The 26,976-nt window shown below is 36.7% G+C and overlaps 1 protein-coding gene across 1 annotated transcript; it reads right to left on the bottom strand.

Moving 5' to 3' along the window:
- Window positions 1–214: 214 nt before the first annotated feature.
- On the bottom strand, window positions 215–26,976 carry LOC117413894 (ly6/PLAUR domain-containing protein 6-like). The gene is made up of 5 exons (XM_034023331.3): window positions 26,800–26,976; window positions 8,886–9,075; window positions 6,269–6,367; window positions 5,031–5,161; window positions 215–2,983 (listed from the first exon to the last, which is right to left on the bottom strand). The coding sequence occupies exons 2-5, from the start codon at window positions 9,001–9,003 to the stop codon at window positions 2,816–2,818; spliced, it is 516 nt and encodes a 171-aa protein (XP_033879222.3). The 5' UTR covers window positions 9,004–9,075; window positions 26,800–26,976; the 3' UTR covers window positions 215–2,815.

Here is a 26,976-nt window from a genome sequence, read left to right as displayed (position 1 = left end):
TCAATCAGTGGACTCACTGAAGCACTGACAAAGAGCCATGAAAATAACCCTTTGACCTGTGCTGTTACAACCTCCAGGGTCATGTTTCTGAATGCAGACACATTTTGTAGAACTTGTAAAGCATTGAAAATCCTCACGAAATCCCATAAAAACCTTTTCATTTACAACTGCCATTATGGCAAAATGTCTTATATTTTATATTTTAGGGGCTTTTAAGGTTCATATAGCAGGTGAAGGGGCCCTAAGCCAATGTGGATTTTGTTTACCAAGCTTTGAAGAGTTGGACATGATGGAATGATTGAGAAGAATGTATAACACAAGCATTTTTGCATTGTAGAGAGACCTTGTACCTCTTTTTATTATGTTCACTGAGCAATGTGTTTAGGGTTTCAAACAGAAAATATGCAATGATTGAATTGCCTGTGCCATCAGATACCCATAAATACTGTGAGATGTCAAAATGAGCATTGATGTTTGTGTTTGTCTCTGATTCATTTCCATTCTGATCACAAGTGATCTGTGTCCTGGTTCTCAAAGGTCACCTTTGAATGCCCCAACCAATTTATTCTTTTAAAAGACCCACATTACATGTTGTTCAGTACCTCAATGAACCAGTGTCCCAGAACATAAACGCAACCCAGCAACAAACAGCTCTGTATATGGGTGACATGTTCTTGACATTAGCCCCATTTAAATAAAAACAGACTCCCTAAGGAACATCACTGGAAAGCTGAAACTTCTGCAAAAACCTGAAGTACGAAGCATAAAGAAAGGAAGTGCTTTGGCTCATTCATTTCCTTTCAGTTGCTGTTTTGCTACCTTCTTTTACTTTCACTGCACAGGTTCTTAATATTTACAGAGCCTCCTTTGCTTTTGCTTGTTGTTTGTGGAAGGAAAGTCTATTCAATATGAAAAGCTAAAGGTAAATCACCTCCATCCCTCATTCTCCATTTACTTTAAATTGCTCAAGTGGTCAGTATTTACATAACAGGAATGTAATGAGACAACAATCAAGGACCGGATTCTTTGATGTCGTTTACGCTTCTCACTTGCTGAAGTTGCATTGAAGCAGGACCAGTGGGTATATTTTCTGGAAGGTCTATGGCAAGCAGGGTGATAGCATTATTTACTGAAGCTGGCACACAGCTTATCATGCAGATACTAGGCTTCCTATTAAACTCCAGCGACAAAAACATAATATCAGATAGAGCCACTATACACAAACTCTTTTGTATGTTGATGTATATAGAAAAAAAGCTTTGAAAACCATTTTAATATTGTTTTTTTGGCGTGAATGCAGAATCCTAGATATGTAAACATTTTAATCAGTAACAACACTATTCATGCATTTGCAGTGTCTAAAGAACAGCAAAACCCAGCCTTTAGATATACAGCCCTGTCTATTTAAAGCACTGCATGAGATGAAGAACTGTATCTGTGCAATCCAAGAACTGAATTTCTTTTCAGATTTTAAGTGAAACAATGTGCCAAGTTCAATTCATGATCATATTTACCCTTCTGTATGTGACGTAGTGGCAGGTGGTGTAAAGACAAAAATAAGCTCTAGATTCACAGCTGAACATAACGTCTGCTGACATTGCACATGTACATGGTTCTTCTTTTCAACGAGTCACTTACAACAGTTCACTGACAACTGTTCTTCAACTAGCCCCTTTTTATTTCAAATAAAATCACAACTAGTGTTTGGTTTTAAATATTTTGTCATGTTTTTAATGTGAACACTGGCAATGTATCAATGTATATTTGCAATGTGTACAATATTTACATTAACGTTACACAAAGAAACAAATTAGTCTGTGCTTATTATTTACAACTTTACCAGTCCTAGACAGGTACTGTATATACTGTACAGCTTCACTGAATACAGTTACCAACACACTGATAAAGAGATTGGTACTGTGCTTATAGATTTGATTGGGGATCTTCAAATAATGAATCCACTAGTGTATGTGCCACAAACATCCCAATGCTGAGATGCAGCATCTTGATAAATAGAGAATTTCACAGTGGCTTTTGGCAGACAACAAGCATAGCCTCTAAATCCAGTAACTATCATTTTTCACTATCCCTTCATCCCACAGCATGGGGAAAAAAGGAGCATTGTCGTAGAAATGTGTTTGAAGCAATGCTTAAAATGTTCTTCATTTTGTTCACATCACAAAATGGGGAGGATGGGGGCATCACAGAAATAACTTTAGTTGACAATCTTGTAAATATATTGCTAATAAATACAAGAGTGATTCCACATGTTAAAACATGTTTTTTTTTTTTTTTTTTGTTATTAAGTTTTGGTGCCTAAAACACTATATTTTATTTTCTAATATAAATGTATTATACAAAAATAAATACTATATAAAAACTGTACAGGAGAAATGGAAAGACAATATTCAACTCACTTAATTAAACAGTTGCATCACATACCAGTATTTGTTTACATTTAACTTAACTTGACCCATCACAAAGTGCCAATCCTGGACCACTGAGCATTGTGGGAAGGGGCAGGATGCGAATGTGCCCACAAATTGCCTTAAAATACAGGGTTCCAGTGACTGTTATAAGGTCCATTAGAGTAATTAACCCTTTAATGCACTACATATCAGTGTTTCACGTGACTGACTTGGAAATGCGTGGATCTGTTTCTATTTTTATATCATTTAATAGATGTGCTTTCCTGAGCTTTACATTTTCATCCTTGAAGAAAATACTGTAAACCATCACATGATCAGTAATAATAAGTTACACTTTTAAATAACATGAAGGGTGTTTTTCAGAGCCAGTTTCACTTTTGCATCAGCTACACGAGCATCAGGAGCATGATGCTGATACAGGTTAAAACTAATGAGCTACTGTGAAAATGCTGTGTAGTTTTGTTGAGTGGAGAAGTGGTTGCAAAGATTGCCTCCGTCTCATTTCTTGGCAATGGCAAGTTGCAGATATTTCCTTCACAACAAGAAGTGCAGACCTGTGTTAAAAAAAAATTACAGCAGTTTGTCACAATCTGATATGAATGCAGAAGCCAAACTACCACGTTTCATCATTGACTATACATAGCTGTGTTCCTGTGAAATGCCCATAACATTAAGGGATGGGTTCAGTGTTAAAGTTTAGGTTTCTTATTTTTCTGCCCTTTGAAATTAATATATAACAGAGGGTGGTTGGTACAGCAAAAGCAATAGTTACTCAGGAACAATTCCCAATAAATTTCATAGACTGATGTATACTATTAAAATAAGCCATCTTCTGTATACAGTGCACTCTGTTTATAAGAATCAGTGATATATGAATCAATCGCATATTGTGATCAAAACCACTGGGACCAAATCATTCCTATACCAGCCAATGTAAAATAATCCGCTTGTAAGAATCAAGCAATCCGCTTATAAGAATCATTTCGGGGCAAACTGACTACATGTAATATGATACTTGATCAAGTGCAATGGTGTGTACAGCCAATAAAAGCTGTTTTTGAATTTGAATTTGACCACATCTCACGTCATTAGGCACGTACGCAGAGTGGATAGTGCAATGATGCAGGAAACACTGCATTGTTTGTAATCAAACGTGACTGCGCCACTGCATTGTGCACGTGTGTTTTTTGTGTTCTCTGTTAGTGAACAATAAAGTGAATACACCTTCATTGAATACATACTGAGTACAGCAGTGTTATTGTGTGATATGCATGTAGAGGGAGTGGGATTGAGGTGCGGTGAGAAGGGGGGGGGGGGGGGGTTGCAGAGCTTTGCATCTCCGCTTAATGAAAAACTGCGAAATTTGCATCGCTACAGAAAATAAGTAAGCCACAGATGCTTAAATGCAGTGGTAGTTTTAATTCAAAGGTCACTACATGTAACACCGCACGGCAGTTAAACTAGGCACCCTCACGAGACGATAGTTTCTCAAGTATACTGTAGTAAAATAGGATTCTGCAGCCTTGAGTACACATAATCGTGATCACATAACAAGCTGTTTACCAACGAGGACTTTTTTTGATGTATTATGCAGTGATTGAGCACCATTGACATCTGTATACTGTATTTAAACTGCTGATGGCACGCTTTTGCTAATTGTAAAACAATAAAGTGGCCGAGGACAGTGTAAATTATCAGGCTGATGTTGGTTTTATTTTTCTTACACTGCGGTGGTGAAACAACCGCTAATAAAACAAACAAAATAAATCTAGCTCTCAGCTGGATCACTAACTAAACAATACTGTGTGTGGAACAAACACTAGATCTCTTACTCGAGTTCTGTTTTTTTTTGTTACTTCTGCTCCCTTACACCTCTATAACCCCATCACAAAGCTATCGGCTAAGCCATGGGTAGGCAACCCTGGTCCTGAAGTGCCACAGATACTTCTGGTTTTTGTTTTACCCAAGCCCTAATTGATTCAATGATTGGCTTAATTGGTCAGAATTACCATGTGTTCCAGATATGTAGCAATTGATGATTAAGAGATACCTTAAGCCATTTCTATCGAGGTGTCATTAACTTTAACAAGCAGTTAACCAATTGACTATTATCCATTTTTGTGGGCGTGCATACATGCGGGAACTCATGACATCTAGTGGTCAACCCATTACACTACAGGGAACAAGCTCTTATTCTCATACCAAGTGTGATTCTGCACCACAGTAATCATATCGGTCCGCTTTTAAGAATCAACCGCTTATAAGAGCTCTTATAAACGGAGTGCACTGTATAATGTAACATGGATGCCCCCTTTCACACATTTACATTAATGCTTGCCAAAGTTCTGGAAAACAATTCTTCACCTTTCTTGAATAAATTCTCCTTGAGCCTTTGTCTTTGTTTTAAAAGCACCCCCTTTGCTTTTGGTCTATGTTTATTTAGGCTTATGTCTTTTATTAAAACCTTGAAACTTGTCTCTGCTTTGTCTTGGTGTAATAGATCCCAGCTTCTTTTTAATAACATCTCATTTTAATGTTTTATATCAGACTGAAGAGACTGCCTTACATTTCCGCTATCTGTCTTGCCCCTGTGTTCCTCACCTCATGTCCTTCATGATTAGGCTGAATGCATCCTGTAGACAAACAATCCTCCAGGGCTACACAGCGCTTAGTAACTGATATACTCTCTCCACTGGAATCCATTTTGTGACGTGTAAAACAGTATCTTGTCGCTGGTGGAGGGAGATTGGGGGCATAAGAAGATATTAGAAATTTAGAAACATAACTCCTCAGACATTTCACACACTATTCAAATACACATGGTGACACAACACAACCAACTGTGATTTTAGAAAATCGTACAAATGCTTATTATGTAAAAGTCAAGAAGACATTAGACACTAGTGCCTTGAGAAAATATTTTTGAAGTAGAGGATGATTCATATAAATGCTTCCACGAGGCATATGCACAGCCTGATTAGCATGTTTAAACTGTTAAATATACTCAGATATTGCTTATATTCAATATAAATGTGTTTCCCTTTTGTCAGGATTGGGTGGAGATGTCTTTGTTTTACTGGGGGTGCTGTTTTTAATTGAAATTTTACTGTCAGGCATACAAACCAGAAACATCCAGTAAAAACAGAACAAGGAGGTGGCAATTTCCTGTACTTAATGTAACCTCAAGTAAATAAAACCTGGGTATTTGAAGCAAATAAAAATCACACCGAGTATAACAAAAAATCCCAATGACTCCATATGATAGTCATTATCAAGTTATGTCCGGGTTTGGTTTTATTTTCCACTCAATAGAATTAGATGTTGGCCTTTAACTGGCATTCCAATCCAATCAAACCAAAATACATCATAGCAACACATCTAAAGTATTCCAATCCAATCAGACCAAAATACATCATATCAACAAATCTAAAGTATTCCAATCCAATCAGACCAAAATACATCATATCAACAGATCTAAAGTATTCCAATCCAATCAAACGAAAATACATCATATCACCAGATCTAAAGTATGTTCTGAGACGTTTCATTCCAACTATGCAAATAAACAGCACTTTTGCGTAGAGAGGGCCGTTACATGACCTCTGAAAAATCTTGTTTATGGTTGTTTTCATTGCTTTGCAAAGAGTTTCACTTTGATGAGTTTCATACCAGGTACTCTACGTGCTCTTCGTGTACTTTCATGGGATGACAGACTCAGACCCTTCTCACTTTGCTTTATCCATATTTTTCTGATCCAAAGGGTTGCATTATGCAGCAGAAATGAGAACTTACCAACTGTTTCAGGCTTTCAGGAGAGAAAGAGACAAATACGTACTCACCTCGTGGGCAGTAAACATCTGGTGCCCATCGATTGCATTCATAGTTATCTGAAGCATTTTCACACGTGAAACACTTGAACCCACCAGGGTATGGGGTGGCTATAACAAAATGGAAATGATACATTGTTCATCAGAGAATTCATTAGCCCTAGAATTTTACAGTATGGGTTAGTTTTCAAAAACTGTACAGGGCTCATAACATTGAAACATTTATTTGAATTGGGACTTGCGCAGATTTTAAATGCAAATGGTTTAGTGCAACATACAGTACCTCATGTAATCAAGGTCAATCTTGACTGTGAATGCGTCCCTCAGGTTATAAACATGATGCTTCTGATGCAAGAAAAGACAACACTCCACCTGACACTCATTGAATAGTTTCAAAAGAACTGAAACTGTATGGATAAACCATCTGTTACGATCACACAGCGGGTTGTTATGCTCTTTCATTTAGTACTATCAATGTACTAATCTGGTAAGACCTCCGTTTCCCTGTAGCTCTGACAGCTGTGGGTCTAAGGGTCATCCAAACTTCAGTCACTATACAAAGACCCACAGTAAGCAAGCTGCCATTGCTGCCATGAAGCTATTTGTGCCATTTTCTTTTATGAAAATCTTTTTAATAGCCACATGTTAATCAGTAACATAAGCCATGCCATCTCCAGTAGGGCTGGGGAATGGTGTGGTCCAAACATGGCTTATATTAAAGAGAAAACTGTCTTCATACCAGTCAGGGAAAGGAATGTGAATTGCCATAGCACGGCTGCAGTTGGCAAAATGTAGCATCACATAGTCAAAATAGAAATACACAAGGTTACACTGGTCCTACTGAGCTGTGAAACTGCTGTGTGACCAGAACGGTTTACTTATTAGTGATTAGTGGACGAGGAAGCTGGTTTGCAGATATATTTTTCCAAAGATCCTTCTTGATAAGGGTTTTATGATCGAAAGCCTGACCTCTAATATATTGACTTCCCTCTTTAATGGTACCCTTAATCTTTTGTTTACACATCCCTTACTCGCTCATCATTGTCAATTAGATTATGGTAATCTATAGTTTATTACAGTTTAAACCATAGATATTTTAGACATTTTTCTCATGTCACAGTGCCTTAACTATGGTAGCAAGACAAATACATGTTTATCTTGTTATCTTGTTCAGCAAGTTATGTTAGATAGCTGAGATAAAATATAGTCTAACTGCATATAGGACCCCAGAAAACACAGTAAATGGCAAACAAAATGAAAAAGCTTTGTTCCCATAATTCCGGCTCTCTCAATTAGTAGCTGGGACAGACTTACTCACAATATTATTAAAAACAACTTAACATGCCTTTGTGTGTAACATGCACAATAGCAGCTGACATATAACAAAAACCTAGTCTGCTTTCAAGGTCCATTTAGGAACTAAATTGTGGCCACATTATCTGATTCATATTAGAAACAGTCCAGCCATGTCCTATTTGTGTGAGGCTGCTGTACAGAACATCTTGCCCAAGTCAGTTAGACTTCAACTAAACTTGAGGGGAGCTGCCAATTAATTAACAACATTTGTATTTGCTACAATTTTATCATAGCAACATAATTTCTTTATGGTCCCAGCATTAATTAAATCAACATTTATATTAATTAAACTTGGAAATGGAGCCAAGTTACATGAATTAATAAGGACTGAAATGGGAAGCAGTGCAAACTGTCTTCACTGGCTACCCTATTCTTTTCTCCGTGGTCCATAGCAAATTACTGTCACAGGATGCCAGTCTATCAGAGAAGAGGAAATGGCCAATAGTTTTGAAGCATTTTTGTTGATGTGATGGGAGGTAAATAAAGGGGCCTAGACAGTGGAATGAAGACTGCTTTGTGCCACTCTCTCACCCACAACTGACAGGGGGTAAGATGGGGAGAGATTGTGTGAAGGTTCCATGGAGATGTTTGAAATTTTGTTCTTCGTCACTTCAAAGAATTGATTGGAGCGCCGTTGTGCTGCACACAGTTGTTGTTGCAACTGTATATAAATCTCATTTGGCTGATGATCACAGAAGTTAGTAAGCCCTATAGTCTCTGCTCCTAGGCCTTGGCCTCAACAATGTGGGCAGTCCTTCAAAGAAATTAGCAACTTTACAGATTCACAGTGGCCATTAACAGGCTGTAATAATATCCTTAGCTAATCACTGGTTTTAAAGGAGCCTTTTGGTCTGAGCATTCATGCCTGTGCGGCTTACAGGATTTCAACAATCAAACGGTGTTACACTGACAAGGTTTAAAATTACCAGCCAAGGCAAATGACTAAAATCATTTTTCTGCCAACCCAGGAGTCTTTTCACAGTACTTTAGTAGGGTAATGAAACCAGTATTTTAATGACTGCAAGAGCGTGATTTTCTGTAGCAGGTGTGCTATGACACAAACGGTTTGAACCAGCTGTGTTGCTAAACTGACCTAACAACATAATATTTTAATTTATTAGCTAATCTACAGTACATCGAAATAATAATAAGTCAGATAACTAATTATCACTGTTACTAATTGTGGGCATGTAAATCTGAAAGAAATGTGCCTTAAATGAAAAAAAAAAAAAATGAAAAAACAATGTTTAGAGAAGGTATGAGTGTCTCTTACTAGAAGGATGGAGGTAGATGATGTCTTGCACTGTAAACTCCCGTGAGTGGACTGCTTTCAGCCAATCAGCAATCAGGCTTAGCAGCAGGACCCAGGCCACTGCAGGCCAGGGTTCCATTGCCGGGTGTGGCCTCACACATACAGCTACCCAATCAGTCAACACCTTCTTCACTGCTGGATACCTGGGCACCTAAACAGAGAAAGAGTTACCATGATATACAGGCAAGTGCAATGTAAAATCATAACGCAAACAGCAAACAAGGAAGGAAGGACCGGACTTTCCAATATGGAGGTTTTTTTTATTACGGTAAGTTGATTTACCTTATGGAGATGGCAAGCTCTGATGCTAACACTGCCAAGATAAAATCATTATAATATCTAAACTAACTTGAGTGCATTTGCAAAACTTTTGTTCAGTTTTGCAACATTTGAGTAAAAAAAAAAAAAAAAGCTGTAATTCAGCCAGGCAGACAGCACTGCACTGCTGAAATGATTGTTTACTAGAGATGGGTCCTGGGTGTGTGCAGGAACTTGCTATCTGCTCTTTGTTCTGCTTTTCCCAGCAGACACCCCAAAAGACAAGCCGGGGTGCAAACAACACCTAGCAAGGGCTGATTACCACCCTGGAATAAAAGACCTCGAGAAATCTTGGAAATTGTCCATCGGTCCTTCAGAACAAGAGGACAATCCGCTCATAATTATTAAAATGACCTCTTGTCGGTAATCTGATTTAGTGCCCCTAACTCATTAATGATGCGACAGTCATTATTAATCACTGCTAACTCTAAAGCAGCTTACATTTGAATCTATCAAATAAAAAGTGCATTTTAAAGAGAACCAGTGTTTTGGTATACTTTTTTTGTTTTGTATTGTTCACATTAGCAGCAGTGTGAGGTGAATTACAATCATGCAGATATAACTGTGTACAAGATATAAAAGATGATACTTTTGCCTTGTGACTCTTTCCATTTCATACAAGTAGCTTATATATTTATATGGCAAGAAAAATGTCAGTTACTTAGTATTTATTACATTTTAGTGGTTATCAGGGTCTTGTCTAGGGGAAAGAGTGTTTGCCGCTGATACAGTGTACCCAGGAAGACTAGACAAAGCAAGTCCCTTTTCCCTCAGGTTTCAGACTAAACAGGAAACTGTTCTCTTGGGTTTTGACCTGTTACAGAAATGAATGTTACACAAGTAAAGGATACCAATCAGAAAGAAGTCACAGCATTGGCTGATACATCATCTGACTATAATTAAGATTACATTTATTTTTTATCAACAGGTTTTTTTTTTTTTTTTTGTGAAACACAAAGGTTATTTAACCTATACAACCTGGTCATAATCCCTATCCAGGACAATACACCTCCAAATTCAGCTTTAAATCAACAATATTCTCATTTTCAGTCTGCTCCACTGACTGCTGTACCCAATTACCCAATTACTGAGTTTGCAGAACCTTGATTATCAAGGGGACATGTTATCCCTGCCTTCACAAAACCAAAGCACAATAGCAGTCCTACTTCTTATGGGGAGCTGCAAATTCCAACATTCTTTACTTCCATGCCAGTGCCCACAGTAAAAGGGACTGATTCTCTCGGATTAGAATATGTTCTATGAGCAGAAAGCATAAGCTTAGCATTCGCCTTGCCTGTGACCCCTATCATTTATGCTGTGCCTCTCCACTTTTGCAACAACAACAAAAAAAAGACGGACAGACCATGAGGTCAGGTTTCAAGATGCAAGCCAGGTTTTTGCAATCACCTTTGCTTACATCTAGAAAGTTATCTACTGATCTGAAAGGAGAACATTCCACGTTAATCTCACAGAATGAGAACAAATTTGGAAGTGCCTAAGAGACCGTGAATTATACAAATTATTTTTAGTGTTGTCAAATTAATGTGTTTTTCTCCTTAAAAAAAAAAAAATGTCTGGTGACCCTTGATGAACTGTGCACTGTTTAAACTTTTAAAACCTTGGTGGCAAATGTCAAGCATTGTGCAACAAAAAGATGATTAAGGTATTAAAGAGCTTGTTAAACAGTGTATGTTGTCTCTAAAAGCAGTGGGCTACATAAAACAGCTAGCTTGTCCAATCAGTGACTATACCTTTGGCTATGACTAGTAACATATTCAAACATTAAACCACAGCGAGCAAGGAAATGTTTTATCCATTGTTAGTTTCAATCATAATTATAAGAGACCTGCAGCAAAGCACAAAGAAAAAAAAAAACAGTACATCCTACCATATATTAATTGCTATCACCTCAGAAGTATAATAGTTTAAAAAAAAAATGTTTTAAAAATGCATGTATTATGGTAAATATGTATTCATTTTTTTTAATGGTATTTTTTGGTTGCTGTTTGCGAAGGACAATTATCTGACTGGTGTTCCACATATTTTGGTCTTTCACTTCTACTTGTAGTTTGCATTTCTGCCTTGTATTACTTTAAACAATGGCACCCTAAAACCGACATCCTATAAAACTATATGAATCCAGCTGTACTTGGACTATTTAGTATTTTATTACCACTCTTGTTAAGTAATTTATTTTCCATGAAGTGCTGTAATAATGAATTATGATAAGAAAACTGTTATCGAGGCTCCTACATTTCATTTTTTCAAAGCAGATGAACCTGTACAAAACATTTCAACACGTGCAAGCTGCCAGCAATGGCACTGTGCCCACTTTTCTGATTAAAAGAGAGTATTCCTTGATAAGTTTCCTTTAAGTGAGCCAGTAAGGTCATGGTTCACTTGGGCGTCAACAGAATTTACTATTTTATTAAACATGTCAGTGAGAATGCCAGGATGAGAACAAAAACATTATTACTCCATTGCTGTGACATGCCTATAGTGTGTCTGTTCACTAACTGGCTAACCATATCCTTAATGGAAAATACTTGACTAAGAACAGTCTTGTTAGGACTTCTGCCTAGTCCCATGATATAATATTCTGCTACTGTAAGTTTTTATCTGGGTTATGGACTGTCCAAGCCACTATTTTAATTCTGTCACCGAGCCAAAAACAGCACGGTATAAGACACTTTTTAACTTTTCATTTTATTTACAAGTATTGGTTTCACTTGTCAGAAAAAAAGTTGTTCTTTACTTAAAAAGTTCCTTACTATGTGCAAAACTATATCTTGCTATCAGTAGAAAGCTCTGAAATATTAACATCTACTGTACCATCAAAACTGATAGCTACTGTATCTTGGTATTTTCCATCACTCTGTTTAGTGAAGACAATGCTATGTGAATTTATATCTACAAAGCAGTCTGTCAGTTTAGTGTTTACTGTTCTGTAAGTAGCTTAATAAAACTCTGTCAACCAATCCTATTGACAAGTCAATAGTGCTACTATTTCCTCAGACCCAGTCTATTTCCTGATACAGATTTACAAATATACACGTCATTAAACTCCAGCAATGTGCCTTTTGGCCGTGACCAGGAATTGGAAAAAGACCATCTTGGCTGTAATGTGTAACCATGAAACAACAGAAAAGAGATCCATACTTTCTCCAAAGCTATTATGAATAAACATTTTCCAAGAACTGCATTTTTTCTCCTCATTTTTTGGGCAGTCAACTGAACAACCACAATTCTCCTAGAGCAATCACAATATTTCTTGCCAGCACCCTTGCATTATGTCACTATTGTTTTCTGACTGTAGCACAAAGCGGGTCATTGAAATCACCTAAACAGCCCGTTTAACAATATGCTAGTTCACCCAAAACTGGCCCACTTCCTTAGGAAAGCTTTCTAAATGCTTTAGAACACTCACACTGCTGAAAATCCAAAGTGCCCCTGAGAAAAATAAATAAATACATCTGAAGAGACAGTCCCAATGGATGACGACAAATCTCTGAGCAAAACTCAAGAATCCATACACATTAATGTCATAATCTGTGTATTATCTGTGAATAGTTTTGACAAAAGGAATTAAGTAATGTACAGCCCTTGCAAGTTCAAGAAATAGCTAACATTAATTCACCACTGAATACATATAGCAGACTTTTAGTTTCTAAAGCCATCTTCATTTTGGCTCTGAAATGTGTGTCAGCAAATTGTTTAAAGAAAGTGTTGCATCACCTAGAATTTTAGGATTGAGACATATTTTTTTTTTAAAACAAACTATATGAACATAATTTAGATATTTTATAAAACATCATGTAATCAAAGAAACTGCAAAATGTACAGTATTTCTTGTTAGATTTCCAAATTACACATTTTTCATTTTGTTTCAGTTTTTAATTAACTATATGGAAAACTACAAAGCGGTATGTAATTCAATATGTTAACGTAACATTATTCAGCAGGTTTCATTCGACTTTACAAAGCAAAATTAGTTAATTATACAGGGAGATGCAAAACTTTTGGCCATAACTGTACTAATGATATGCTGGAACTAAAAAAGGCTTACATTGAAGCTAGGATAAGGGTCTGATTTCACATTGCAGGTGCTTAAGCTAAAGCCTGGGGACCTCTGATTTGTATGCCTTTTTTTTCTCAGAGGTTCTACGTTTTTTTTAATGCTTTTGCTGCATGTCCTGGTGGAGTAGTTAAGGCTAACTCTATAACCTCTGGAACAGGTGTGATGGGTTACTGAGACCTAATCAGTCAAACTTGAAAGAATAACTACCTGTCACTGGTAGCAAAAAGAACTTTAGCTAGAAACTCTTAAGAGGGTAGAGTTACAGACTGAAATTTTGACTTCATTGTTTTTCCAACCAACCTACTGTTTTTGTCAGAAATCGTATTTATAAGGGTATTCACAACCGATGAAGCAGTTACTGAAAAACAAAGCTTTCAAATATTAAATAATTTTCATGTTTAAAAAACAAATAATGTTTTTTTTTTGTTGTTGTTTTTACCATGTCTACTTTTGCCTCTTACAGCTTGGATTGTGCAGAAAGAAGTACCAATTCAAAAGGGTCTGGTTTTCAGATGGATATCATTTACCTGGCAACAATTTACAATCATAAAAAAACTACAGTTAATTCTTAATTGGAGACATTTTTAAGATCTGGGTAGGTAAGGTTTACAAGTTAAAATGATTTATAATTAATTCAGATAATTATGGATATAATTATACATTTTGCTGGTATGGTTTCCAAGATAAAGTTGAGTAACCTGTGCCAAGTTTATTCTCTTTATTTACAGCTTAGAATTGCTACATTTTTTTTATTTATTTATTTTTTTTAAGAAATTATGCAAAGCACGTAAATAGTATGTAGACTATTTAACGGATTAATTTTCCACAACAAAGAGAATACATGTCTTGATTCCTTGTTGAGACAAGAATTATAAGTGTTATGTTGTCATGTATTATCATAAAGACTGAATAACCATGTGATGACACATTGCCAGCCTCATCTTAAAAAAAAAAGGATCAAGAAAAAAGAAAAATGAGAAATATGTACAGATGAAATTGTGTCTGGGCATGGTGACCAGGAGGAGATGACATTTTGAAAGGTTATTTTGATAAGAACCAGAGCTCATCTATCTATAAACCCCCATTAATACTATATTGTTCTGGAGGACTTCTACCCGTCTCATGAATCACAACATTTGATGAACATGAAGGAGAAAGTTGGAACTGACGCACATACACAATTTGTTCATTTTTTTTTCCAGTGTAAGCTTTTGAGCTATTTAAAAGCTTTCCATGGCACAACTTGCATAGTGTTATAGCCTGTTCCAGCGAGTGTTTGTGACTGCTGAGCATCGCATGGATGTCATCAAGGTTTCTTTCCTGTTCCAACACTGCAAATTGCTGTGATTATCTCTGTGGGAAATGGAATTTATTCTGAACTACCAACTTCTTTATAGCAAGTGAAATACTATAAAAAAATACCTAACCAGCATTCCTACTGTGACATAATTTGCTGCTGCTGAATGAATGAATGATAAAGCTTCTGTTTTCACGTGTGTTTCACAGTGATACTGGATCAACCACCACACCTACCACATTTCCAGCTCTGCTAAACTCATGGGTCAGTACTCTGTTCTAAACATAGGGTGAAACATAACGACACCCAGTTCTCCATACTGTAATTATCCAGAGTTTTTCCAGAGTTTTTCCAATAGAGATAATAGAAGTCTGACTCCTAATTATGTAATGATTTATTATAAAATAACTCTTCTTTCCTTTTGCCACTGTAAAGTATAAAATTAAATGCGAATCGAATTTGCTTTCGACTTGAAATACGAAAGGTAGCCTTGGATACCTTGCTCATTCTATATGTGAAAATGAATGGGCAAAATGGTGAGAATATACTGTACAGGGAATTGCTTAACTACCTTTTTATTATTATAATTGCACTTAACAGTAACAAAACCATTTGTATAAAAAATGTATAATAAAGGTTGATTACTTGAGTAGTGTTTCTTATTAGATTGCTAAACTTAAAACTATTTATTAATTAAACTATCAATGAATGGACTGCAATGACAGGCAACAACCTGCACACCTGCAACAAATTTAAGACATTATATGAGGATGCCAATAATTAAGGGCCATTGTGGGTTGAAGTAGGAGAATCAGTGGTTCTAACTGTTGGTGAACAATGGCTAAGGCGTCGTCTAAAAGAAAGCAATATGGCAAAGCGAGTTTATTTGTTTTACTCAAAGAAGTGGAACGCCACAAGGACCTACTGTTTTCAAAACTTGGTGGCCGTGTTACGACTACTGCAAAGACGGTTCGATGGACTGAAATTGCTGCTAAAATGAGTGTTACGAGTGACAGGAGGGCCATATCCTGAGAAAAGGCTAAAAAAAAACCCGGTCTGATGCCTTGATGCCTTGATGCCTTGCTCAGTGTCAACGTATCACCCAATACATTCTGGAAGGAACCGCTGGCAAGAAAACGTTGTGTAACCAACACTTACAGTTCTGTAGACAGGGCATCTCTTTGATTGTCTGCTTACATGCGGCTCAAGCGAGGTAAAAAGTTCCTGGACTTTGCAATTATTTCCTCATTAGATAGCTTGTCAAAGATTTTACGCACATGTCTGTTACTGTAATTTATCTGCGTTGATGTTCTAAGTCTGTAATTCTCTCGCTCTGTGTCGTAGATGTACAGCATGCATCAGAGACGCCATTTGTTTAGCAACCATACACAAGAAACTCGAGAAAACTAGGTGAGACTGACCTTTCATAATTATATGATGACAAATTTGGTGGTGATAAATTAAGAATGGTTTTACGAACGAGTGGTCTGAGTGTTGGTATATATAAGCGCAACTTACGATATCATATCTGCCAGATACGCATTCCTATGTGTATACAGAAACAGGTCCAAGACCTGTAATATGATAGTCTAAAAATCCTTAATATATTTATCAGTATATTTACAATTTTTAGTGCTGGCACAAATATCCAAATATTCGAACAAATATTTTTTGACATGTATTCGGATACAAAAATCAGATGTTCATATTCGCTAGAAATGACAAAAATACCTTGCACCTCACCAGAATTTGCGCTAGTTTCAAAAATGGCAAATGAAAAAGAGCTCTGTGTGATTTGTGAGATTGAAGTGTTTAAAGTTAAATTTCAGTTTTAGTTTGCTGTTCAGCTACAAAAAGGCACAAGTAAACCTCATGTTATTATTTTATGAAAGCGTGTCTATTGGCCACTGTTTACTGCAAAGAAACAGCAATAGCAAGGAATGAAATGCGTCATTCAACTCATTATCTTTACTTAACAACTGATGTATAATCGAGTAGATAGGGGTATTCCAAGATTACTATTAACTTTAGTTGTAGTGTTCCTATAAAGTTACACATGTAGATAATAAACGTTTTACCTTTCCTAAATTACATTTCATCAACTTCACATAGATCTGCAGTGTGGCATGTGTCTAAAAACACCTTCAATTCTGCTTTTAATACACATTCTCACAATTAGACTGGGGAATGGTACTTTATTGCTTTACTGGGTTTTTAATGGAGCTGCTGTTTAAACAAAATGCTTATCTTAATTGGTTTTGGCCAAAGTGGATGCAAGATTTAAAACAGATATTTTATTATCATGCTTCCTTTAAAAGGTGCTTGAATAGTAACTGTTGGTTCTTTTCTATATTCTTGAAAATGTAATTGGACTGTTGCCACTAATAATAGCATACAGAGGTGGATTGTTTTCTGACAGGTTTAACTATCCATGCAGGTCTACATGATGCCAATACATTGAAAAACAAAAAAAGGGCAACAAAGAGATCACGATGCAAGGGTAGGAAATTGAAAACAGTTCCCTACATTTTACTAATCTGCTCCGGGCAAGAGTAAACAGCCATAGGTATTTATTAAGATGAAAACGAAATGGGCTTGGAGTTCTGCCTGGAAAAAAAAAAAGAATACTACATTAATGTTCAAGTTATACTACTTTATCAAAAGGGTACAATTAAGAGTATGTTAAATACCAAAATGCCCAGAACTTAAACAAAAAATAATTAAAAACCTGCTAGCAAGTTGTCAAGGAAGGATCTTAAGAATGGCCAAGGCTATTGCAAAACGGTGGCAGACTCTCTAAATAGAAACAAAATAACCTAATTATACTACACAGGATACAAAATTTCACTGCTAGAAATTACTATTGTTTTAATAACTGTTGTGACAATTAGATATATTACAGTAAGACCTGTGGCATTCCGCTTTAGCAAAGCCCTTGGCTTCTATAAGGAATCACATGGTGGTCTCATAACTAGACACAACTGAAAGTTCCAGCGTTAGGATTGAGATATCAACAGGATGTTCTGTCTACACCTTCTAACTAGCTCAACAGGACCATGCTTCCTGTTGGGACCGGTGCATTTTCCACTAGTATGGACAGTATATATTGATGTTCTTTGCGTTAGAACAAACGACGAACAGATCCAAGAACGGGTCATTTGGGTTCATATTGTTAGCAAGCTAAATTTCTGTCACTTATGGATGATGTCATAACCTTTGATCAGCACTAATCTTGGACTACAGTACCTAATCTAAAGTAAGGAAGTCCAAGATTAGAATTAATCAAGGTGAAACCAGCCAATATTCTTCTTTTGTGCTTCTTGCTTTCACAATAGTCTAACAGCAGGCAGAGTTTAAATGTTAGAAGAACACCCTCTTATGGCTGACAATTACATATCTAAAAAGTCTTTCTCCCCAAAATTAAATGAGAAAGTTCAACACACTAATTCCTCTAAAATCTTAACCTTAATTCTACCCCTACAGTAATTAATCATGGAGAGATTGTTATTTGAAGTGTCAAAAAGTGCTAAAAGTGTCCTGCAATTAATCAAGGTCTCTTTGCTATGCCCTCCCCAGAATACAAATCCACTGCACAGCCAATGCATCTTACAGTGGTTGTCAATTGCTTTGGGAAATCTTGATCAAAGTGCATCCTTTCTTATGACATAATTATGTAGAATAACACATGATGGTCTTGAGGAAATTAAATAACCATTTCAATAGTTCATGGAAGGTTTTGTTCACTGAAATGGAAATTAGAAAAAATAAAGGTACATATATGTAATTATTTTATAACTTAAATTTAAAGGGAAAAGGAAAAAAATATATTATTAAAATAGGGGACAAAATAACACAATAGGACCAAGATCAAGCAGAATATAGAAAATTTAAAACAGGCAAAACATACAATCTAAAGAAAGTGTTCACTGGGAAGTTCAGTGATTTCAGTGAGATAATAAAACCAGTTACAGGTTAGTAGTGCGGGCGGTTACTTCTGTACTGTTACATATGAACATAATGCTCTTTGTGGATAACTGCAGTTAAAGCAAGCCTTCCATCTGAACTTCATTGGTATTCACACTTGAAAAAAGGAAAGTCTCTGCCTCAGTCTGTTTGGAGATAAATAGAGGAGAGCTGAAATGTTAGTCAATATGTCTGTTTTAAATCAGTTTGTGCTTGAGGTTTCAGGTTAAACATTTCATCGAACAGCCCAGGTATTAACTCCTGGGAGCTCTTCCATGTGTTTAAAAGTATTATTGTATGCATCTAGCTTTCTGTCTAAACTTGTACTGAGAATCATCACCTTAGTGTTTTAGTTATGCAGACCGCCACTAGACAGAATGTATAAATAATTTAAACAATATATATTCAGTTCAGTTGCATGAACCCAAGTGATTGTCTAACCAAGTGGTTGCTCACAGAAAACCCTTTAATGTCTAAATTTAAAGGCAGTTTTTGGCTTAATTACAGTACCAAGCCTGGAAGCTGATTATGTTCTACTCTGCATCAATTCCCCAGTTTCATTTGAAAATGCAGGAGTTCAAAGCAGTGTCTCAATTAATTATGCATCTTACGCTTTGATCTATATTAAAAAAAATTTAAAAAAACATCAAGATGGTCAGAATTACCAGTATATTCGGACAAGCATAAAAATCGAATATATAATTTTATATATTTTTTACTATGTTTTGCTATTCGTAAGTGCTTGATTTGTATATTTACATGTGTTGAAATAAAAATAGTCATATGCCCAAACAACAGCAGGTGCACACCAGGGTGCAAAGGACCTTTAGCCTTGCGTGCGGTTGCTTACAGATTAAATCCATCTGCTCTATAAATCTGTAAAAAAAACTGCACGCAAAAAAAAGCTAGTTAGCACCAGAATCAGAAACGCCACAAGGCGTCTGAATGCTCCCGCCTTATGAAATGGGTATAAAACCACTTGGACAAGTAAATCAAGATACAATTGTATAAATTTAAACTGAACACAAACCAAATTACTGTAAACTGGGGGTTTGGTTTGGGTTAGTAGAGTCTAATTCACTGCCAGACAATTTGTTTAACCCTACATCTAAACATCAGTTTCATGTCAGACTGGCTGCTTTTTAAGTGGAAGTAGACAAATTCTTACTGAGTATTAAAAAAAAAATGACCAGGTCAACCAAAATAGACTGTTAATCCTCGGGCAAATACTGGTAAGACACACTGGTCACACAACAAGGAGAGGCAGAGATTTTTAGAGAAGAAACTTCTGGGGTTTTCTGTTTAGAATGACTACTGTGAATTACTGTCACTGCTTTGAGCCCCACACTACAGGAACCAGAACTGTAAGAGTGAGCCTCTTCCTGCAATGCACAGCTGAAAGTGGTTTGATTTACCACTTGGAAGAGTGCAGATCTCAAACTGATTGGAGCTAAAGGAATTCACCCTGAAGACCAGCTAAAGCACAGTGTCAGAGCTTTTTCTTACTCAAGGTCATGCTTTGTTGTAATTGATAACCAGCAGTCCTTTTAACCTCCAGTGACAGACACATACTTTTTTCTAGTATTTAAATCCCCTACAGTTATGTAAAGGGCCAATGCGTGTTATACTGTGTTGCATTTAGTAGACAGTTCATTTAAACCTTGTTCATAGTCATTTTTAATACATACAGACATTTTTTCAGCCTACAGCAGCAATCAAAATAAGTACAAGTCACCAAAATCCTGATTGCAAGTGAATGTTTAATACAAAACATGATATTTTATTGTAAGAAACCAGACAGAATCAATGTCTTGTTTTTATTGTATAGAGAAATGCCTGCAATGACAAAAAAATCCTTGGCAACAAAAGGAATATCAATAGCTTACCAAGATTTTTTTAATTAACTGATCAGTAGCAGTACACTTTTAAAATCTTTGGATTATGGAAACAAAACCACTTGGAAGAAAGATGAGATAATGAGTTCCACTCATTTCTGTAAGAATGGTCTGTAATTCTATTCAGAGCTAGAAGTTGTTAGAATTAATTAAAATGCTTACAAGATCACATAGCCCAGACCAAGGTATGATAACCACTCTGCCTTTATCACTTCTCTCAAGTGTATCTGCAGGTAGAGTATTGTGCAGGTATTAGTGTTTTTTCTTTCTTCCCCTCTGTTTTGTAGCGCACCTATGTCTTGTGATGTACCAACGCCCACATCCAAAGATATATATTGTCATAATTCTGTTTTGCAGTGTTGTTGCACCCTGCACTCTGAAAGAAGTGCTGTCACTTGGCTGAGGCTTCCAATGTAATGCACTGTACACCAATATGGATGCAGTGTTATTGAACCCTTTGAGCTGACCCTGTGAGAGTTTCCTGAGCCCTAGCAATGAATGGGATTAAGAAGAATGCAACAGAACCCCCATAACTGTCCTACTATCAGTAATCAAAACAGGGCAGTGTAAGCAGGCGATACATGTATCTTAAAATTAAATTGACCTAAATATATTGTCCATATATCTCAGGGTCTTATGCCATGCACTTTGTGTTGTACAGTCGTGCATGGGGTATCTGAAGGATTTCTATCTGTCATTTATCATCTCATTGGTTGGGTATTTGTATTATAAAATGAAAGAATTTTCTTGTTAAGTGCTTGAACTGTCAAGTAAAAACGTTTAGTCAGATTAGTGGTTTGCCTTTTAAAACATAAAAAACTACTAATGGCGAGGGAATGAGGGTATACTGTAAGTGGGTGTTTACTGTATATCAGTCTGTCCATCTCTGCTTTGAAGTACAGTGCAGTATTATAAAAGCCTGCCTCCCTCACAAGGCAACCATCCACATGCGGGTATCATCACACATAAAAAACAGAAAATATAAAGTGTGCTTAGATTAAAATCTGATCTTACAAGCTGCAAACCATTTACCTTTGTTCAGGGACTTGTATACAGCACCTGAGACTAAACTGGACCCTGATCCAAATGCCATGCTGTTAAAAGCAGTGGGCAGCAGTGTGGCGTAGTGGTTAGGGCTCTGGACTCTTGACCGGAGGGTCGTGGGTTCAATCCCAGGTGGGGACACTGCTGCTGTACCCTTGAGCAAGGTACTTTACCTAAATTGCTCCAGTAAAAACCCAACTGTATAAATGGGTAATTGTATGTAAAAATAATGTGATATCTTGTAACAATTGTAAGTCGCCCTGGATAAGGGCGTCTGCTAAGAAATAAATAATAATAAATAATAATAATAAAAACATCTTCAATACACATCTGTATATTATTACTTTCTTTCAAAATGACTGAACATCCATGTACAATTGGGCTCAAACCCCTTGAAACAAATGTACTGTACTTCAGACTGGCCGATCCCATGTAAAGGTATAGCATATTGTGATAAGTAAAAGCTGGATAGGTCTGGAATGACCCCTCAGGGACTCCAACATCAGCTTAGAGGTTAGCTCTCTGCTGCCTGTGCACTGTTCTCATTTATCAACACAGCTCTACAAAAATCATGCCGTTGTAAGCTGTTCTTTACAGCAGTCAAGCATCCCAGTACAAATGGCATGCTACACGCTTCTCACTTCTCAGCTGCTCCTCATTATTCCTCTGTATGTGCTATGCATCAAGCTGCTGTCTGTTTGTGTAGCTCCCACGCTTCCTACTTCAAGACATGAATGAGTTATATGTGTGAACACTGCTTTTAAAACACTTTCATAAATCTGTCATCTCCCGACATGCATCCTCTCACTAGACACATAGAATTCTGGCTTAGTGCATGAAACCTAAATGATGTTCACTCACCTTTTTTATCAATGAGCAAAACAAGTCACATGTATACATAAATTGACCTTATGAGTTGTCTCATTTTGTAAAAACAAAACCTGTCTTTGCTTTGAAAGTAATGTACTCATTTTGCACTGGACCCTAACTTTGTGTTAATAGCAAAACAATATTAAAAAAAAAAAAAAAAAGCTTCTCTTGAATATTGATAAGGATCATTTTCAAAAATGTGGAGAGCCTAAAATATGAAAAGTTACTATTTTAAATTAAAATCAAGAACAAGAAAGACCCGTAACCCCATCACATGAACACTGAATAAACACCAAAGGGCACTCATGGAAGATGACCTGCCTCTTCTCATTATCACTGTCAGTCACAGATGACAGGAAGATTTACAGTACAATAAAAAAAGTCTCTCTTTCACATAAATGCCAGATAAATTATGTTAATGTTAGGGTTCATGTTAACCCATTAAGTACCAAATATATTTTTCTTTAAACACGGGATGTATTTATGTACTTTAATACATTCTAAATTAATATGTTACCATTCTATACGTTTCCAATCTGTTAGACGTGTATAATGACAGGCACATGTACAACAAAGATTCCCAGCGTACAGTCAAGTTAGACGTGTCTGTAATCAGACCACTGAAATTGCACGCCGGTTATGAAGCTCAACACTTAGAAAATGGAGCGTTATCGCCATTGTGGGGAGGAAAACACCAAGAAATGTATAGTTTTCAGGTTTCAGCTTCTTATTTTATACTGAGGAGTCATATTGCAATTGCACTGAATGGGTTAAAGCAGACAGAGTGTACTGTGATTTGATGTTCCATCATAGAAATGTAAATATCAGTTTTATACAGACCAGATTAGTTTGTTCATAGACATATTTACATTAAAGTTCCTACCACAGTATCTTGTATAAGCTGACCTTTACTGCCTGGTACAATAACATGCTGGAACTACTTCCATCTGCTCTGTTCAGTTCAACAAACAGATTACAGTACTTGGCATGGAGACACTTAAAAGCTATGCCAGTTTTTTATATGATATTGTGCAAGCTATATGAATCAGAAATTCGCCAAGTACGTATATTAGGAACAGTAAAGTATGCTGTGTTCCCTGTTCAATGAGGTACAGATGAGCTATAGATATAAACTGTGCAGACATTATTATTATTATTACTATTATTATTATTATTATTTATTTCTTAGCAGACGCCCTTATCCAGGGCGACTTACAATCGTAAGCAAATACATTTCAAGTGTTACAATACAAGTAATACAATAAGAGCAAGAAATACAATAACTGGTTTAAATCACTGAATCATGTAACAGCTTCAGACACCACACATTCCTCTGTAGTCCCGCTTTACCATTCAAAATCACATTTAATTACAGTACAGTGAGTACTGCCAATATTGCGATCCAGCACATTTTATGATGTGCAGCACTTTCCAAAATTAAACTGTTCAAATAACTAATGCCTTTTCCGAATCAGCTTATTAAAAATTACAACAGACCCTGAACATTGGGCTCAATGAAGCCCTGGTAAGCATATGGTGTTCATATGAAAAATGTTCTATACCCTGAACAACCCAATTACTGATGATGAAAAACATAGATCAACTATTTGCCTTCCTATCTCACAAATACTATAGTTTTATTAAGAACACAGCACAGATGGTCTTTTTGGTTTTAAATCTAATAATTCCTGTACAGAAGGCACAAAAATGGTAGTACAGTATAGCTAATCCTGCTTATAATGATTACCATTCAGGTATTGTGTAAAAGTGGTCTTCATTGACATATATATATATATATATATCAGTACTGTGCAAAAGTTTTAGGCAGGTGTGAAAAAATGCTGTAAAGTAAGAATGCTTTCAAAAATAGACATGTTAATTGTTTATATTTATCAATTAACAAAATGCAAAGTGAGTGAACAGAAGAAAAATCTACATCAAATCAATACTTGGTGTGACCACCCTTTGCCTTCAAAACAGCATCAATTCTTCTAGGTACACTTGCATACAGTTTTTGAAGGAACTCGGCAGGTAGGTTGGCCCAAACATCTTGGAGAACTAACCACAGTGCTTCTGTGGATTTAGGCAGCCTCAGTTGCTTCTCTCTCTTCATGTAATCCCAGACAGACTCGATGATGTTGAGATCAGGGCTCTGTGGGGGCCATACCATCACTTCCAGGACTCCTTGTTCTTCTTTATGCTGAAGATAGTTCTTAATGACTTTCGCTGTATGTTTGGGGTCGTTGTCATGCTGCAGAATAAATTTGGGGCCAATCAGATGCCTCCCTGATGGTATTGCATGAGGGATAAGTATCTGCCTGTACTTCTCAGCATTGAGGAGACCATTAATTCTGACCAAATCCCCAACTCCATTTGCAGAAATGCAGCCCCAAGCTTGGAAGGAACCTCCACCATGCTTCACTGTTGCCTGCAGACACTCATTCGTGTACCGTTCTCCTGCCCTTCGGCGAACAAACTGCCTTCTGCTACAGCCAAATATTTCAAATTTTGACTCATCAGTCCAGAGCACCTGCTGCCATTTTTCTGCACCCCAGTTCCTGTGTTTTCGTGCATAGTTGAGTCGCTTGGCCTTGTTTCCACGTCGGAGGTATGGCTTTTTGGCCGCAAGTCTTCCATGAAGGCCACTTCTGACCAGACTTCTCCGGACAGTAGATGGGTGTACCAGGGTCCCACTGTTTTCTGCCAATTCTGAGCTGATGGCACTGCTGGACATCTTCCGATTGCAAAGGGAAGTAAGCATGATGTGTCTTTCATCTGCTGCAGTAAGTTTCCTTGGCCGACCACTGCGTCTACGGTCCTCAACGTTGCCCGTTTCTTTGTGCTTCTTCAAAAGAGCTTGGACAGCACATCTGGAAACCCCTGTCTGCCTTGAAATTTCTGCCTGGGAGAGACCTTGCTGATGCAGTATAACTACCTTGTGTCTTGTTGCTGTGCTCAGTCTTGCCATGGTGTATGACCTTTGACAGTAAACTGTCTTCAGCAACCTCACCTTGTTAGCTGAGTTTGGCTGTTCCTCACCCAGTTTTATTCCTCCTACACAGCTGTTTCTGTTTCAGTTAATGATTGTGTTTCAACCTACATATTGAATTGATGATCATTAGCACCTGTTTGGTATAATTGTTTAATCATACACCTGACTATATGCCTACAAAATCCCTGACTTTGTGCAAGTGTACCTAGAAGAACTGATGCTGTTTTGAAGGCAAAGGGTGGTCACACCAAATATGGATTTGATTTAGATTTTTCTTCTGTTCACTCACTTTGCATTTAGTTAATTGATAAATATAATCTATTAACATGTCTATTTATATTTCCAGGTGATTTATATACTGATGGTTTGACTGTGTTGACTAATTCCAGATCATCTTGCAATAACACTCTCAACCCCAAGTCATTGCACAAACATGGCTCACAACGTACTGTATGGTCCAGTTGACATAGGTAACATGATTTGTTAATAAGGCCGTTTTAGTCAAAACAAAGACGAAGGGCAACATATGTACAGTTATTTACCGGTTGATAATTCACCTATATACATTATATAGGTGACAAAAAGGGGAAACTCGTTTTTTTATCATTAGAATATTTATTTTCATGCAGACCGCTGCAGTGACAAAGACATAACAGTCAACACATTCCATATTATACACATTAAAAACGATCCGTTACAAATGTCATAATACAGTATTTCATTAGTTGTGTTAAACTGTTTTAATATGATTTGTATTTGCTTACGACCTGTTATGTCAATGCCCATCTTACACTTTAGTCTTATTTTTATTGGAAACTGTCACAATAACCCGTGCATGCGTATTGGTCACACAAGTACACACAGTTACAATTTTAGAACGAACATATGAATACCAAAACTTAGCCTCTACAAAACCAAACATGTGTTGCAAATGCATATTGAGAAGATAATATTGTATCCCATCCTGTCACTGCACATCCCATATTTCAACAAATTCACTTTTCAAATCTTAGTTCGTATTCATCAATTTATTAAAACGTAATGATGCACAAAAAGGTGTATTGTAACCTTTGTCTCTATCTAAAAGTAAACGTCTATAAAATATATTATGTGTACCCATCGCAACAAAATATTGTGCAAAATAAATTTTAAAAAAAATCTATTGATCTATTGTCAATTAAATTTAGTTTAATCAATTAAAATGTATTATTGTTGTATTTTGTATCTCCATGACGCCCAAACTTGCATTCTCTATGAAAGGTGTTTGCTCAACATAAATAAACTGAGTAAAATATGTGTCCATTGTTCTTTTGATGGATATAGCCTACACAGACAATGCAAGCAATAAAGTAACATCGCGGGCGTTTACTTGATCCTGCCACACATAAAACTATTTGAGATGCATTACGATGACTTACCTAGAAACGCTTCCGTTTTTAACTTCAGTTATTCTACTTGTAGTATTCCACGAGTCAAAACAAACATCCACTTCTGCGTGCGTTAGGTTTGTTAAGGGATATTATTTGAGGTGTCTCTGGTTTTTACTTTCTGAATCTGTCATTCAGAGGGGCACGCAGTCCTCAATCGCTCTCTGG

This window comes from Acipenser ruthenus, chromosome 10 (genome assembly GCF_902713425.1).
Source record: "Acipenser ruthenus chromosome 10, fAciRut3.2 maternal haplotype, whole genome shotgun sequence".
NCBI classification, from domain to species: Eukaryota; Metazoa; Chordata; class Actinopteri; order Acipenseriformes; family Acipenseridae; genus Acipenser; species Acipenser ruthenus.
The sequence above is the reverse complement of the archived record's forward strand: the minus strand, read 5'-3'. Positions and strand labels throughout refer to the sequence as shown.